Below are 17,519 nucleotides of genomic sequence, written 5' to 3'. Positions count from 1 at the left end.
GCTGCCGACGGCTCGTACAGCACTTCAGTAGTGGGAAGAGCTTGTTGCAATACCCACTAGATGGCGCATTCTCAAAAGCCGCCATTTTCGGTATTGAGACCGATAAAAAGGGCATAACTCTAACTGAAGTAATTAAAATTTAAAGTTTGACAAATAAATTGATCAATTCAATATTTTATTTTGCATTAAGAGCGTCAATTACACAAATTTTAACAATGGTTTCACAAGAATTAATTGCGCTGCTTTGGATTTTTATTAAGATTATGAAAATAGCATTGAGACCGATAAAAAAGGCATAACTCTAACTGAAGTAATTCAATTTTTGCAAGTTTGACGACTCAAAAAAATGACCAATTTTTTTTCTATATTGCATTAAGATTATTTTTCGAAAATGCTGCCTTTTGTTTCAAAATATATACAAGGTATATTCAAAAGTAGTAAGATTATAAAATATAACTCCGGGTGAGGTAAAAAAAAAGACATATATTGTTTCAACAATAGCCTTAATCCCGCAAAACTATCCAGGTCCAAATGATCGAACATATTTCAGTTGTACTTTCTAATTACAGGTAACTTCTAAAAAACGTGAATTTATGACTGATCTTCGACAAAATATAACAGAAATAGCACCGAAAGAACAGATTGTACTCAGGCTTTCAACAAAAGCGAAAACATTGCAGAACATTTGTTCAAAAATTGGACGGTCAATAATGCATTTAACATAAAATCCATGCTGCCTAAACAGACAATCGAAATTTGACTTGACAACTTCCTAAATTTTCAGCCATTATGCCTCAATGTTTTTACTTTCGATGCTATCTGTTTTAGTATCTAGTATCTATAAGTGGAGTCACACTTTGTTGATAAGAAAGGCGATGCAAGTTCAAATCTAGTTACGTACCAATCATATTCACAACTTTTTTGAAAGCAGTTGTTGAGGTAAAGAACAGTCGTGGGAACACAAGCTGGTTTGAATAACATTAGCTTCAGAAATACGACAGATTTCCTCAAGCTGTGACTGAGTTCTTCTTTAAAATATGTCAATGCCAGTTGCTTACCGTCATTATGATAATAATTTGCCGAATGTTGTCAGTTTTTTATTTCGTTTTTGTTTAATTTTATGAGCATTTCTCTTTTTTGTTATCCATTTTTAAGAAGAATAAAACCTTCAAAATAGTATTCCCCTAGGTATGCACACAGCAAACGTGAAAATATATTCGAATACGTGAGAAAGAGTATTGTTAACAAAGCTATAGGAAGTATCCTAAAAACGTTATTTCCTATCTTGTCTGATAGTCTTACATCGGCGGATATAACTTCAAAAGCGTTGTTGTTATTTCCTATCTCGTCTGATAGTCTTACATCGGCGGGTATAACTTCAGAGCGTTGCTGTGAGAAGGTTGTGTAAAGCCTAAAATAGCTATGTTGATACATAGTCTGTTGGTAACAGTGTACATCGCTGTCGGTATAGATGGTCATCCAAGTTCGTTCATTTACGATAAATGTGGTTTGACACCAAAGGAGAATGTAGACTGGTCTCAGGCAAGTATTAAGTATTTAATTATAGTGTTTCAAGCCTAAGAGTTAAAACATGAAACGTAAGACTTCGAATAAAGCAATATATACCAGAAATCTCAATGCCAATCCAACAGAATACTTTAATAATTAAATTACGAAATAACTCTCTCTTCAACATAAGGTGCTGCGATTTGTACTCAGAGTCAATGAGCCTACAATAATTTTGAGAAAAACCGTAAACACAATCGCAATTAAGATCATATATATAATTATTTGACTTTGTTTTAACAGATTTCTTCTTCAGGTATAGTATGGTATCTTTCATTCAAATCTCCAGATGCAATATCGTCGAAAGTTGTCAGTTGTCAGGTGATAAAAAATATCACAAATGACCTCGAAGGCAGTGTGAAATTCCATTTAAAGAACTACTATTATTCTGGGTGGGTTACTGTGAAAATGGGATTCTCTATTCAGTTTAAATGAACATTTCGATTTTGCATTCTTTTGTCAAGGTGCGAAAGCAAATCAAATGTGCTGCTGAAAAATAGATTTAAGCGTGCTTTTAGCAAATAGTATAAATCTTTTACAATATTTGGTGAAATATAGCTGCAATGGCTTTTCAATTGGATAATGAGGAATACAATGAGATATAATTAGGATTTCAAGGAAGCAGCCTTGAAATTATATTTTGATACACAGCATATTACACCAAAATTCTGATTATGTGAATTCAAAAATACAGATCCCAGCCTAAAGAATTCGTGGTTGCAGCTTTTAAAACCGGAGGAACAGCAGCATATCGAGGAATACGTGAGTTCGCATTTGTTGTACGTCTTATTTTTTTATTATTTTCGTGCTAATTATAAATATTTTTATAATTGCAGAAGACGAGAAATTTATAGAAGCCGACTCTCAGGTTTCTTGTCACCTTCGCAATAAAGCAGCTAAGGAAGAAGGTATAGTGTTATTCTCAGAAGAAAACAAGCTACGTCAAAATTTATACAGCGATGAGGCTTTAATTACCAACTCGCGTTTAACATGGTGAATCCCATTTAGGTTCATGAGGTAAGGTCTACAAGCCGTGGGCAAGTGTAGCTGCCAAATGCGCTAACATTTGTGAGTATTAGGATTAGTGGGCCATAATATCTTCGCGTGTTTTCGCCCAGTACTATTTAACGCACTTTAGTGAAGTAAACCCCAACTAACTCTCCCGGAGGTCGAATAAGCACACAGTGATGTGTTGACGATTGTTCGTATATTTTTGCACGATCAAATTAAAATGATCCATAGACATAAAAATATTTTTTTTTATAAAAAAACTCAACACTGTCTATGTAAACCTATTAATTAATAAAACCGCGACGCGACGTGTGATACTCGGGTATAAAGTACCAAATAGCTAACTCATTGATAATCGATAGAAATATAATGATATTTCATTTTCTGATTGATTTAATGTAAGTGTAAACAATTGCTGCGATTGTGATCATTATGCTTGTAACACAACCATTTGTATTATTTATGCGTTTACTCTTGCAGTTGAATCAATTGAAAAAGGCAACGCGGAGATGATATTTGCAACTGATTATTTAACATACTTCATTAGTATTGTGTGTGATATACATAAAGGTAATTTTTGAAAATTTTGAAATTGTAGGAAAAAAATTATCCTTAATTTGTATATAACTGCAAGTTGATAAAAATGAGTAAAGGATTTTTCTTGATGGTGAATTACTTCGAGTAGCCTTTAATTCCAGCCAAATCAGACAGTACAAGATAGCAACTGGCATATTCATTCATAATGACATGCATCAAATATCGTAGCAAAATTAATCGTATCGCACATGTTGTTGGTCTTTTGAATTCATACAAATATTCAATATACAATACTTATTTTTAATTTTAATTATAACGTAGTCTTGAATATTGCAGGGATTCAGTGGATCGCAGGATATACATCTACAAAATTTTCCGACAGCTAAAGACGTTCTCGACATTAAGAACGCTTTGATTGAATTGAACGTGACACAGCATCTTTCCCTTTCTGAATGCTCAGATTTAGTTGTTGTATCCGATTTCTCAACAAAATAATGCAACGACGCAAATTACGTTGACTCGCAATTATTAGGACTTATAAATATCCACTCATTTTATTATAGGACAGGACAATATAGTAATATATTATTTAGACGTAATTTAGAATGAGATTAACGGTGACTTCTTCGGAGCTACAAAGCATTTTTCTTAATTTGAGTTTAGTCTAGTCAAATCGCTTTGTTGTGAAGTGGAAATACGTTAAAGAATCCAAACGAAAGGTGATCAATCGGGATACGCAATGCGACATGTTTCCAACGGTGACAGCACATTTTCACCCACGTACATTTGCACCCAAGAACCGCACCCAGGACATTTGCACCTGCATACTTTTACATCCACGGACATTTGCACCCATATATTTCCACACATAAATTTTAGCACCCGCATATAGAATGCATCCGCGGACATTTGAACCCATGTACATTTGCACCCATGAACGTTTGCAACCATGTACATTTGCACCCATGTACACTTGATTAATAGTGAAATGTTCATTAGTGAAAATGTACATGGGTGCAAATGTACGTGGGTGCAAATGTACATGGGTGCAAAGGTATGTGGGTGCAAATGTCTGTGATTGCATATATCCGCGGGTGCAAATGTCCGTGGGTACAAATGTACGCGGGTGCAACTATACGCGGGTGCAAATGTACGCGGGTGCGAATCTACGCATTTGCAAAGGTCCGTGGCTGCAAATGTACAGGTGTGAAAATGTAGGCCTACGTGGGTGTAAATGTTCATGTGTGCAATCTATATGTGGGTGCCAAAATATGCGGGTGCAAATGTATGGGTGCAATTGTTCATGGGTGAAAATGTACGTGGGTATAAAGATAATGGAACCGTCGCCAACCATTAGAACCCCTATTATTGCTTCACATATTATTATGACAAGCTATACTACAATTGGAAACTCATGAGCCCACTCGATTTAGAGCCACAATTCTCATTTCAATGTTCGTTTGATATGCAGTGTTGGACATACTTTCTATACACCTGCATTGAAAGAAAATACTCTCTGTTCACAGCTCACGGGGTGGACACTTGGTGGGATTAAGCCGGTTCTATAGAACCGTCTCACGGAATTTCCTGAAATCAGCGAACCGGTTAGCATTACTGATTACTGTCAATGAATTTTTGCATCTTATCCGACGCACTGATTTTTTGAAATCAAGTAGCTCACATGTTTTATTTCAAAACGTAAAATGATCAAATTCGCACGAAACAGTTGTACATTGTGTTAATATTTATAATTGTAGTAATTTTCCTTTTGTTATTATTTGCCTGAAAATTGAATTGTTATGTCATAAGTACAAGTCATGAGACGATTGCTGTCCTTTAGTGTGGATGTTAGCAGTGATGGGATTGTGCCGGTTTGCACCTTTTGCTAGAACCTGGGGCTGCATTCTGTTCTTAAAACTACTTTAATATCAAGAATAGATTGTTAGGTAAGTTTGGTTTCAAAGAATGTGATAGTGAAAGAATCTGTTGTTAGCAAGTCCTGGAGTGAGAAAACCTGTTCCAAAAAAATAAATTTTACCACTAGCTGTTAAGATAATTTTGCTATTGAATTGCGTTTTTTTTTTTATAGAATATCAACATTCAAGCATGTGTTTTCAGTAGATCAACATCATCCTCAACATCATCAAAAATTTTGATGCTAATTCTGACATAATGATGCTTACTTAACCATTATTTTGAAATGTTAATCATGAAGTAATCAAAAATAATCAGTTAATTTGCTAAAAAAATATGACTTTTGGTAACAGAACCGGCTGAAAATATGACCTTTGTGATGGAACTGGCTGACAAAAAATTTGAATCCAACTGTCACAGCAAGACTACCGGTACCACAATCGCGACTTCGCCTGAACAGACTGCGAACGCGGAACCGCCACAACAAACGTAATTTTTAATTTTAATGACGTCATCGCACACAAAACGATTTCCACAGAGGTCACGGAAATTTTTGAAATCGATAAAAATAATAGCATTTTAGCGAAAAACTTGATCTTTAACCACTAAAAATTTCAAATCAATTGTTCCAGTAGTTGATGAAAAAGACGATTTTTTTCATATCAATAAAAATGAAAATATGAACAAGAACAACAACAACAGCGTAATAAGGAAAAAACGATAGGGTACATATGCATACTTAGTAGCTTAGTTACTTAGCATACATAGTAGCTTATACTAGTACCGGTACCCGAATTGATCTAGCTTTACATTTTCACAACAACAACAAGAAGAAAAAAACATTTCGTGCCCAACAAGAGAGCAATGCCCAAACAAATAGATATATAAGGTCAAAACTAGTAGTGTGGGTATGCAATCTTTCACAGTGAACTAGCGGTACCGAAGTCTTCACGACTTCGCCTGATCACCTGAAAGCAGATGCAAACGCAATTTTTTTCAGAAAATGATGGTAGCCTATTTTACGTAGAAACATACCGTAAATCAAAGTTTTGAATGGTCTCCTCCCTTCCTACGTAATCAAAGGTCCCTCTAAGCTCTCCGAGCATTAGAACGGCTGCGATTGATTTTTGCTGATTTGGTTTTACACCTTGTAAACTACGCCCTAATCCTAAAAAATATGTAATCCTAAAAAATATGTAAATCAAATTCATCAATATAAATGTTCGTGACAACCCACCTCTAAAATCGACTGAAACACAAGTATAGATTGGTGGAAAATAAAGAAAGTATTGTGTACACTGTGTATTAATTGAACCTCGTAAAACGATTGGTGGTCGAAGGCAAGTGAGCTTGATTTAGTATAGTCCCTAGTAGCATTGGGAGAATAGGCAGTTCCTTTTTTCGAAAGATTGGCGACACGTCTCATTGTGTATCCCGACTGCACGGCTTTTGTTTGATTTAATTCCACGTATCTCCGCTTCCCCAATGAAACAAAGTAGTCGGATTAAACAAAACACTGCCTCCTCTGAGATATGCAGAAATCTCGGCATTTATTCCCAAAGATGGATTTATTCCAGTCAAAGAGATCAATACGCAAATGATAGTGTAAGTACGATCTCTTTGAAGCATAAATGACTGATGGGACCATGCAAGTTGGAATAAAAAGCGTACGTAATGACAAAAGAATAAAGTGAATATTAAAGTGAAAAGCAAAAATAACATGATCTCTTTCAACGAAATAGTAAGTATATTTGTGAGCTTTCGTTGGATCATGGTCTAACTTCTTCAAACAATACAAGATATAACTTAATCTAAACAGCAATAATGATAATGCTTTGAAATGAATGTAAAAAACAGACCCAATGACAACAATCGACCATTCGGCAAGTTTTTAAATAATAACGGTATGCAATTGCCACGGATATAATTCGAAGGAAGCTATTTCACGCCGTGGAAAATTTCGTTGCATCCCCGAAGCTAATTTAATTTTAACCATAACATACATTTACTTATTTCTTTAAACTAAACTAATTCACAATGATGTCAATACCGTTCGGGATAAAATCTGTCAATGTTCATATATCTCAAGTTGAGTAACGTTTTATGTCGGAATTTTTATATGTAAAACATACTGTTGACATATTAGAAGGTTTAATTTGTATATTATGGGTCGTAAAAACAATTCCTCGCATAACTGGATGAGAGATATCACAAAGTGTGGTTCAGATTGTAGTCAAAGAAGTGAGAGGCCTTTTTCAGTGTAATAGTATCTGAACAATGAGAGGAAATTGAAATGAGGGCTTTCCTTGAACAATTCACTTAATCGCCGCTGTATGGAGTATTGTTGCCACATTTGGGCTGGTGCTCCCAGTACTGTTATTAACCTTCATGACCAATATCGAATGAGTTGTGAATATGATTGGTCCCAAACTTATTTCGGGGTGCATCATCTTTTTCACCATTGAAGTATGGCTTCACTCAGCTTATGTAACATAAATCATTGGGGCACATAGGTTCATTACCTAGATCAGGATTGTCCAACCTTTTTGGACGGAGGGCCACATTCAGTATACGAATGAGTTTTACCAACACATAAATATTTCAATGGGAAGTATGGCAGTAATTAGTGTCTCACGGGGAATTTTACTTGGTTCATCCGTGAAAAAAATTGCTCGTAGAAGTAAATGTCAAATATTGAGGTCATAAAACTGCCTCTTCTAGCTTCACAGAAAAAAGACAGGAAAACAGATTAAAATACATGGCAGACGATAAAAATAAATTCAAACATGTCTCACTAGCAATAACTACCATAAATGGACATAAAAGAAGCTTTCGATAGCTAGATGGTGCTTCTCGCGCGTTTGGACGACAATTTTTTCATTAGAGGTTTCAATAAGAGCTCAGATTTGTGAAAGACATTGGGATTCGAATAATACCGCGCGGGCCACTCCGGAGTGCCACATGTGGCCCGCGGGCCACGGGTTGGACGACCCTAACCTAGATGGTCAACAGCAGCAGCCAGAGCAACTTTATTAAATTTTTTCAGTTTTTCAAATTTTCCCCAGATTACTATGGGACGCACACTTTCCCTCAGTGTTCCTTAAAAATTTATTACTTAGAAACTTGATCGACTTTATGTAAACCAAAATTCCTAGATAATTGAATAGAATCAAAGTCTTTGAAATATGGAAAGTAGGCTATTCTAAACAATGTATATCGAACGAGCATTAAAATCGGTGACCCAAAAGCAATTATTTTCAATATGTTTCGGATTGTGATATAGCGAATTACTGATAATATGTAAAGCATTAATTAGCGTTCCTGTGGTATTGCGACAAATTTTTTTACCTCTCCCGAGTTATCGACTTTCGTTTGTTGGCCTTCAACTTATTTCCACTTCCACAATTAAGCGATCGCATCAGATTATACAAAAGGTAAAAATAACGCTTCCCAGGCCTGTCGAAAGCAAAGTTACTATTCTAAAAGAAACATTCTACTATAGACTGCGTCTGAATATTTATTTGTTACATTATTCTATAATAAAATGAGTAGATAATTATAAGTCCTAATAACCGTCATATAATGTAATATTTGCGTCGTTGCATTATTTTGTTGAGATGTCGAAAGCACCCATAACATCTGAGCATTGAGAATTATTTAGAGGTGAAATGGCGTTTAAATCAATCAAAGCATTCCTAATGTCAATAAGTTCTTTTGCTGATGGATATGGTGTTGGTGTATACACTCCGATCCACTTGATCCCTGCAAGATATTAACAATGTTTTTATTGACATTGTAATTTAAAATAAGACATGTTTGATATTTGTATGAAATAATCAACAATAAGTGCGATACCATTTTACGTAACAATAGGTGATTATGGCAGCTGTTCTATTGTGCTTGTCTGATTTACCTGGCAGCACAATACTCAAAACCACATTTCAAAGTTATACTTGATTTCAGTTAACGCATTTGCTGTCCCCTGAAACAGTTAATTTACAAAGAAGATGCTTTACTCGTTTTCACAAACTTACGGTTGTGTATGAATAAAATGCTAATTCGTTTCTTGCCATTTCCAAATCATAAACAAATTACCTTCAAAAATATTACAATCAATACAAACGATGTACGTTGAATAGTCGGTTGCAAACATGATTTCCGTGTCGCCATTTTCAATACATTCAACTGTAACCGTACACACATGGATTATACAAACGGTTTTGTTACAACCATAGTGATCACAATCGAAGTAATTGATCACACTATATAGAAATATTGAATTAATCAGATTATAAAATGGTATTTTTTTAAAACTGCCCTCGTTGACTAATGAGTTGCTTGGTTTATTAGATATCAGATATTGCTTTTTTGCTAAAAATGTATTCCAGTGCATAGTTACTTTTTTAATAAATCGAATATTCTAGTATCTCGTCCGTTGGCCCAATGCCACATTTTCACATACTTATTTCCACGCAAGGCTGTATTCACGAAAAAAGCTCATTCTTCAGCTACACCTGTCTGCTGCTTTCGAACATGTAGATAATTTGTGTACTTCTCTGAAATGCCTCATGATAACTATAAGTTTGTAAAACTTAATCGCCGTGAAATCCTGATGAATTCCTTTTGAAAATAACACAATACCTTCTTGCGCAGCTGCTGTGTCATGGACGTGAGGAGAAACTCGAGAGTCGGCTTCTCTATGATCTGCGTCTTCTGTATTTATAGAAATAGTTCCAATTTACAACTAATAAATCAGGTAGTGTCTAACAACTGAGAACTCACGAATTCCTCGATATGTTGCTGTTTCCTTGGTTTTGAAAAGTGCGACCACGAATTCTTTAGGCTTAGATCTATGTTTGAAAATATAAATAACGTGTAATAGACTGCATTGACAAAATAGAATTATGAAGCTGCTTTAGATTCATTTTATATTAAGCTTTCTAAAACAGTGTTTCTCATTACCTACTTAAAAAGAAATAGCAGGTGAACATCGCACAATCCTTCACAGGATACCCTCAAAATTTGTTTATCTGCACAATCGATATGCTTTGGCGCCCTAATAACAGAATGTTGCTGCCACGGGAATGCGATGTCAAAATGCCTATAGCGACAATGGTCAGTTGAAATTTCACAGAAAAGGCTCAGTGGTCTGAAACAATCTCATTATCATAGTAACTCACCCAGAATAATAATAGTTCTTAAAATGGAATTTCACACCTCCTTCGAGGTCATTTGTGATATTTTTTACCACTTGACAATTGACAACTTTCGAAAATATTTCATCTGATGATTTGAACGAAAGATACCAATCTGACGATGAAATCTATTAAAACAAAGTTAAATATTATCGAATATCAATTAAAATATATTTTTATGATCTCCCAGAATTACCATATTTCCATAGTTTCAATGCTTGTGCGCACGCATTGCGGCACCATCTTGCAGCGAGAACACATACTTGTACGAAGTAAGTTTATTAAACATTGTTCACCCATGAACTTCTGTTTGTGTATGAATATACCAGAAAGTTACAGTAGTCTAGGACGCTTTGCACAAAAGTCATGTTCTCTCTAGAACACTGGTTCTCAGGAACATTTCAAGGTGGGCCACAGACCTATTAAAAATTGCTAGTGTTGCTGATAAAGTTAGTTGAATTTGATGGTAGTAGCAACGGATGATGCTGTTTATTGTTACAGGGTGGTAGATGTCACCTAATTATTATTAAAGTGAAAGTGTCAATTTTCGCAGAAAATGTTTTTTGTGAAGTTTTTTCCCAGCATGAAAAGTTAGTGGGTCACAGAATTATTGTGCAGTGAAAATGTGCCACGAAAAAAGGTTTAGAACCATTGCTCTAGATTCTAGAATATGTTATACAAGCTAAATCTTCATGATGTTGAAGCCAGACTTGTATACGCTGCGAAAAATTATCTTGGTTTTTCTGGTCTTGGTTCATTGGTTTTATGCTGAAGCGCACTTTCTGCTACCTGGGCATGTCAATAGCAAAAATATTGTTTACATGGGCACATCGGGAAATCATACAGGGAACGCCACACCCAATGTGCGGCATGTGTAACCATTTGCGTACGAAATGTTCCGTACGAATATGGAAACGAATATCAAACGGTCAATATAAAACATTATGTGACGGTGCTAGCGTAGTGCTGGATATTATTTGAACGACGTCGATGAATAGGGGTTTCAGCAAAAATTTTTGTAAATAAAATTAGATAAATTTTCTCCAATTTCGAAGAAGTAATTAAGAAATTTATGGGTTCTGTATTTTAAGTCACCCTGTATTTCGTTATTTTTTTCGAAGTAGTTTATTATTTTAACTTATATATTTGATACACTTTATGCCAGCGGATTCAAATTTTTTGTCAGCCGGTTCCTTAAAAAAAGCCACATTTACCAGCCGGTTCTGTTACAAACAGAACATTGACAATAACCAGTTTTAACTCTTCAGGCCACAAAGACTTAAATACACAACGACTTGCCTGCGACCAGTCCACATTCTTCTTTGGTGTCAAACCACATTTGTCCTGAATGAACGATGTTGATTGACTATGGGCATCTATACTCACAGTTATATACACTAATACAAATAGGCTGCATATCAACATAATTATTTTTCAATTTATACAACCTTCCCCCAGCACACTTTCAAAATTATATCGGCTAATGTAAGTCAATTCATATAGATATCAGACAGGATAGGAAATGACGTTTCTATGGATACTCCATGATTTCTATAGTTTTGTTTGTAATCTTCTTCTACGTATTCGTATATATCTACACGGTTCTATGTGTAATTTACAGTTGTAATGTTTTAGGTTTTTACAGAATGAAAAGGGGTAAATATAATTCAGAAATACATTATATTCAATCACAAAATTAACGCCTTTTGAAATTGAAGATTTAAAAAAAGTTACAGTAAGGAATATGGATCGCAACGGATTCGATGCTTATGCCCGATACTCATATTCTTCTCATCATATCACAAACTACTACGCATCAGTATAATTTCCGGGAGAATAGTATTTTTAAATATTTTACTATGCTTTGAAATAAATAAACAAAAAATATAAATGCTCATAAATTTAACAAATATGATTGAAACGACGACCTAGATATAGATTGTCAAACACCGGCAAATCGTTAATTATAATCACGGTATGCAATTGACACGAATATATTTTATAGGAAAACTCAGTCATACCGTGGAAAATTTTGTTGAATTTCTCAAGCTAATTAATTTTTCAATCATATATATTTGCTTTTTTCTTTGAACAAAACTAATTGATAACGATGTCAGTCATATTCGGCATTAAAATATCACAATTAATGAATCAGGTTGAGTAAAGTTTTATCTTCAAAATCTATGTATGTCAAACACACTGTTGACAAATTGAAAAATTTTATATGTGTCGTAAAAACTATTCGTCGCATAAATTGATGAGAGATATCACAAAGCGTGTGATCAAATTATTATCAATGTGGTGAAGCGTCTTTTTTGACCTACTAGTACCTGAACAACAAGATAAAATCTAAATGAGGACTTCACCTGGACGAATCACTGAATTGCCGCTGCATGGAGTGTTGCTGCCACATTATTGATGTTCCGATTTAGAAAGAGTAATGCATATTATTGATCTAAAACGTGATTATTGATGCATCATATTCTTCATCAATGAAGCGTGGTTTCAATTAGCTTATTGTATTAATACCGTGAAAAGAAGACATCGTGAGCGAAATTATTGAGACACATTGATTCAAAACTCAGATGATCAACAGTAGCAGCCGACAAGGAAACCTTAGTACATTTACTTTTTCAAAATTACTCCGAATCTTATGGGACCGGATATTCCACAAAAGTTTAGCCGAACACTTCTAGGTTCATTTTACACACTTTTTATACTAACGTACTTGGCCACGTCCGCCACTCTTGTCCGCCAATCCTTTTGTCAAAGAAATCTCGGTGGCTACTATATATAGCAGGGTCGTCCAACCTTTTTTACCGAAGGGCCACATTTTGTTTACTATTAAGTGCGCGGGCCACTTAACATGGTGGTTATGTTTTAGTTTTGACTAAATGTTAATGAAAAAACAAGCAATACCCCCACGCTAAACTTTGACAATTATTAGAACAAGAAAACTGTTGTTACCCAACCATTGGTGGGGCGCCGTCAGTGGTTATTTCAGAAAGTTTTGCCAAAGACAAGCCAAGACGCTTGATCATTTTCATAGCAGCTCCCCACAAATCAATGCCTGGAGTCGTGCCCTTAATCGGGACAATGGACTTCGGCAATTTAAAAATTATCATCAACTCCCCGCATGATTAACAGTAGACTTTATGTCAGTGCTTTAGTCAAGCGCCAGTGAATACAATGAAAACTTTCCAGATTTTGCAATTAAAGTTTCTGCTATAGAATTCCCAAGCTCTTCAACCCGACGAGAAACGTCTGTCCTGACAAGCCTATTTTTGCAAACGCTTATTTTATTTCCGGACATGAAACATTGACAACCCGAAAAATACATTGCTCAACGAATTTTCAATCTGAAGCTAGCTGTAGTAGCTCGCTTTTATGTATGTGCTATTGTTTTTATATATGTACGTAGGGACTATGGTACCTTGAAAGGGCTGGCAGAGCGCATTTCAGGAAAATAAGCAAATCGTTTGTATCACATCTTTGCACATTACATCACTCGAATGATAAATATACTCAACTTTTTTTTAAATAAATTCCGGGAAATACAGCGCGGGCCACTCGAAATATTTCCGCGGGCCACATATGGCCCGCGGGCCACGAGTTGGACGACCCTGATATATAGGCTACTGATACGGATGCACAACTTTCGCGGTCTTACCAATGTGGATTGCGGCTGCTGGGTAACTTGATTTGCTATTTGGAGTTGAAAATAATAAATACCGGAAAATTGAAATTGAAGATAACGGACAAATACTGTAATCATAGGTTTCACGATATATATATATTCTAACTGCGGAACGGTTGGAGTAGTGGGACAATTGGGATAAGTCGGACAAGTGTCCTGAAAGGGGACAAGTAACACAAGGTATTTGTAGACACCGCAGGCTACCAGTAATGCGCTTAATTATTTCCCCTTTGTAGTTATAAATTCGATCGTTTCTCTTTTGATATAAAATGAATTTTAAATCAATCTTTTAAATAAAAATGGAGACTTCTGTATAACTCAGCTGAAAGCCTTGTTATTTTCATTATTTTGTTTAATCCGGCCATAATGTTTGCCTCATTGTAGAACTGGAGATATGTGCAATTGAATCAAACAAAACTATAGAATCGAGTATCTTGAGGAAACGTCCTTTCCTATTTCATCTGATATTTATAGATTCACGTACATCTTCCGACATATTTCAAAGAGTGTTGCTGGAGAAAGCTTGAATAAACTACAGAATAATTATGTTGATATATAGCCTTTTTGTAACAGTTTACATTAATAAATTTATTTTATTTCCGAATGATATTAAGCCCTTTTCATTTTGTAAAAACCGAATACTTCACAACTGTAAAGTACAAAATGTTAAGATAAATTCGAATACGTGGAAGCGGATTGTGATTGTAAACAAAACTATTAAAAATCATGCAGTATCTTCGGAAAACGTCCATTTCCTATCTCATCTGGTATCGATAGATTGGCTTACATCAACTAATATCATTCGAAAAGTGTTGCTGGAGGACGGTTGTACTAACTGCAAATTAATTATGTTGCTCTGTAGCCTATTGGTAACAGTGTACATTACTGTGGCCATAGATGCTTATAGTCATCCAACCTCGTTCATTTATGACAAATGTGGTTTGACACCAAAAGAGGATGTAGACTGGTCTCAGGTGAGTATTTATGAACTCGAGTATTTGGTGAAAAGAGTCATAACACATAAAAGTAGAACATTCAATGATGCAATATATCAAGTATAATATAGATGCTAAACTAAATACCTCAAGAAGTCATCATGAAGTCACTTTCCTTTCGACATGGAGTGCTGCAATTTTGGGAAACATTGAATCCCAATTGCAATTAAGATCCAATTATATTGACTTTCTTGATAGATCTTAAGTTTTCTTGGTAGATTCCTTCTTCAGTCTGGTATCTTTCATTTATATCGTCAAATGAAATATTTACGGAAGTAGTCAATTGTCAAGTTATAAAAAATATCACAAATGTTTCCCAAGGCGAAGTGATATTTCATGTGAAGAATTATTATTATTCTGGGTGAGTTACTGTGAAAATGAGTTTGTTCAGATTAATGGATATTTCAATGTCTCATTTCCGTGTCAGAAACATTTTTCTGTAAAGGCCAAAAAAAAAAAACGTGCCGATAAAGGAGTAGTCATATTTTTACAAATAGTGTAGATTGTAGAGCATTACCAAAATTGAGTGAATTTTTCCGGAAATTTATTTTTAATTATTTCATGAGAAATATTGTTGTCAATTATGCTAGAGAGATAAAATTAAAATATGCCTAGAGCAGCTTAAAAATTCAATTTTGATACACGTCAAAATTAAAATGATTTATATTCCGAATCCAGATCCGAACCTATAGAATTCATGATGAAAGCTTTTAAAACCAATGAAACAGCAGCATTTTGGGGAATAAGTGAGTTCACAGTTATTATAACGCTTTCTGATTTATTGGACACGTAGTGGACCTATAGATCGTTTTGCTATTATGTTGTTGTTCTTTATGTTACTTCCTATCGTTTTGAAAAAAATCGCTTTTTGCTTTAACTACTAGACCAATTGCTTTGAAATTTCCAGTGGGTAAAGATTTTATTTGTCGCTATAAGGCTATTACTTTTATTTATTCCCAAATTTTTTATGAATCCTATGAGATCTGATATTTTATCCAAAATTTCGCTGTATTAATTTTTACTGGTGGGAACACTGTTTTCAACTTATTTCAAGCAGTTCCGCTATCGAATATCAGGCCTACAAGCACGGTACTGGTAAGTTACCGTACCTCATACGCATATATATATATACATATATCATTTTCGGGAAACTGGTAATAAAATATTCCGTTTTTCTCTACGTGTCCATATATTTGAGCATATCTCTCTTGTTAATATCATATTAATTTTAGTGTTTCTATAAACACAGAAGACGTGGAATTTATAGAGGCCAACTCTCAAGTTGATGGTCGCAGTAAAGATACTGTAGCTGCTAAAGAAGGTGTTATGTTACTTTCAGAATACGAAATAAAGAAGTTCCATCACGAGAATGTGTGTCTACGACTTCGTTGCGAAAGTTGTACATTGGGAAATATAGTTTTACGTTGTTTGGTTGTGTTGTAAAAACTTATTTTAGCGAGGAATTGTAGATAATTTTGTAGGTAAATGTGTTTTGCGCAAACAGATTATTTCGGGATATCCAATTAAATTGGACATGATAATTTGCACAAAGTCGACAAAACTCGCCAATAGGAATTTACAAATATCTTGTAAGCAGGTAACTTAGAAAAAATATCCTGAACAATTTTTTTTACCATATTCATGTCACGTGACCACAGATTGTGCAATATTCCACAATAAATAGCAGTATCTCAAGTAAATGTTGTAACATATTGCAAGCGCTGGATTTGACAAGTTAAATATACCCCTTTTTAATAAAATGAACTAGGCACTGTTTCAAGCTATCGATGAAGCCGTTTTAATGGAAATGCGACAGGCTACATGATGCCTGCTGTATAAAAATGCCGATTAACTGGTGAACCTTGAAAGTGTGATGAAATGATATTTTATGATTTGATTAATTCAATATTTTTACGTAGTAAGCAATTACACTCGACTGTGATCACTATGTTTGTATATTATATTTTACAGCTGAATCTTTTGAAAATGGCAACACGGAGATCATGTATGCAACCGATTACTCAACATATATCATTGGCATTGATTGCAATACACTTGAAGGTAATTTTCGCATTCTTAACAACTGCAAGAAACATCTTTTTAATCGGTATATACCATGTTTATGAAAATAAATGAGGAATCGGATTTGTTAATTACTTGTTTGGCTAAAATCGTGTCGCCCTCATTGTCAATCTGTTCATACTGGTATTCAAATAATACTATGTTTTAAAATACAGTGTTTATTGAAGCGTATTATTAAATTTTACCAACACTATATCCGACATCGAAAGATCTTTTTAACATCGGGAATGCTTTGATTGATTTAAACTTGACATCACCTCTTAATATTTCGCAATGCTCAGATGTTGTTGCTGCAACCGACTTCTAAACAAAACAATGCAATAAAGAAAATATTTAATTGTTTGACATATATTATAGCCACTCATTTTATTCTAGTATAAAGAGAATTGGAGATGCTTATGGGTCTTAGGGATAAAGACTATCAACCCCATGCGGTATTGTCCGATCCCCGCGGTATTGTTATGACACGCGTTATGGAATGTGACTCCAATCTGGATTCCTTCATACGATAATAAGCACACA

At 34.8% G+C, this 17,519-nt stretch overlaps 3 protein-coding genes across 3 annotated transcripts; 2 read left to right on the top strand and 1 right to left on the bottom strand.

The window, feature by feature from the left end:
- The first annotated feature begins 415 nt into the window (after positions 1 to 415).
- Positions 416 to 4,920, top strand: LOC120344057 (uncharacterized). Its single transcript, XM_039413144.2, has 6 exons — positions 416 to 1,542; positions 1,810 to 1,958; positions 2,261 to 2,328; positions 2,403 to 2,474; positions 3,058 to 3,147; positions 3,451 to 4,920. Exons 1-6 carry the CDS (start codon positions 1,423 to 1,425, stop codon positions 3,498 to 3,500), a joined length of 549 nt encoding a protein of 182 aa, XP_039269078.2. The 5' UTR covers positions 416 to 1,422; the 3' UTR covers positions 3,501 to 4,920.
- Positions 4,921 to 8,533: 3,613 nt separating this feature from the next.
- On the bottom strand, positions 8,534 to 11,675 carry LOC120344056 (uncharacterized). Its single transcript, XM_039413143.2, has 6 exons — positions 11,523 to 11,675; positions 10,209 to 10,351; positions 9,811 to 9,878; positions 9,670 to 9,741; positions 9,124 to 9,213; positions 8,534 to 8,790 (listed from the first exon to the last, which is right to left on the bottom strand). The coding sequence occupies exons 1-6, from the start codon at positions 11,646 to 11,648 to the stop codon at positions 8,633 to 8,635; spliced, it is 657 nt and encodes a 218-aa protein (XP_039269077.2). The 5' UTR covers positions 11,649 to 11,675; the 3' UTR covers positions 8,534 to 8,632.
- Positions 11,676 to 14,768: 3,093 nt separating this feature from the next.
- On the top strand, positions 14,769 to 17,299 carry LOC144423009 (uncharacterized). Its single transcript, XM_078113159.1, has 5 exons — positions 14,769 to 14,894; positions 15,134 to 15,276; positions 15,594 to 15,661; positions 16,165 to 16,236; positions 16,887 to 17,299. Exons 1-5 carry the CDS (start codon positions 14,769 to 14,771, stop codon positions 17,039 to 17,041), a joined length of 564 nt encoding a protein of 187 aa, XP_077969285.1. The 3' UTR covers positions 17,042 to 17,299.
- The last annotated feature ends 220 nt before the right edge of the window (positions 17,300 to 17,519 follow it).

This window comes from Styela clava, chromosome 5 (genome assembly GCF_964204865.1).
Source record: "Styela clava chromosome 5, kaStyClav1.hap1.2, whole genome shotgun sequence".
In the NCBI taxonomy this organism is placed as follows: Eukaryota; Metazoa; Chordata; class Ascidiacea; order Stolidobranchia; family Styelidae; genus Styela; species Styela clava.
This window is presented reverse-complemented; position numbering and strand designations above follow the sequence as displayed.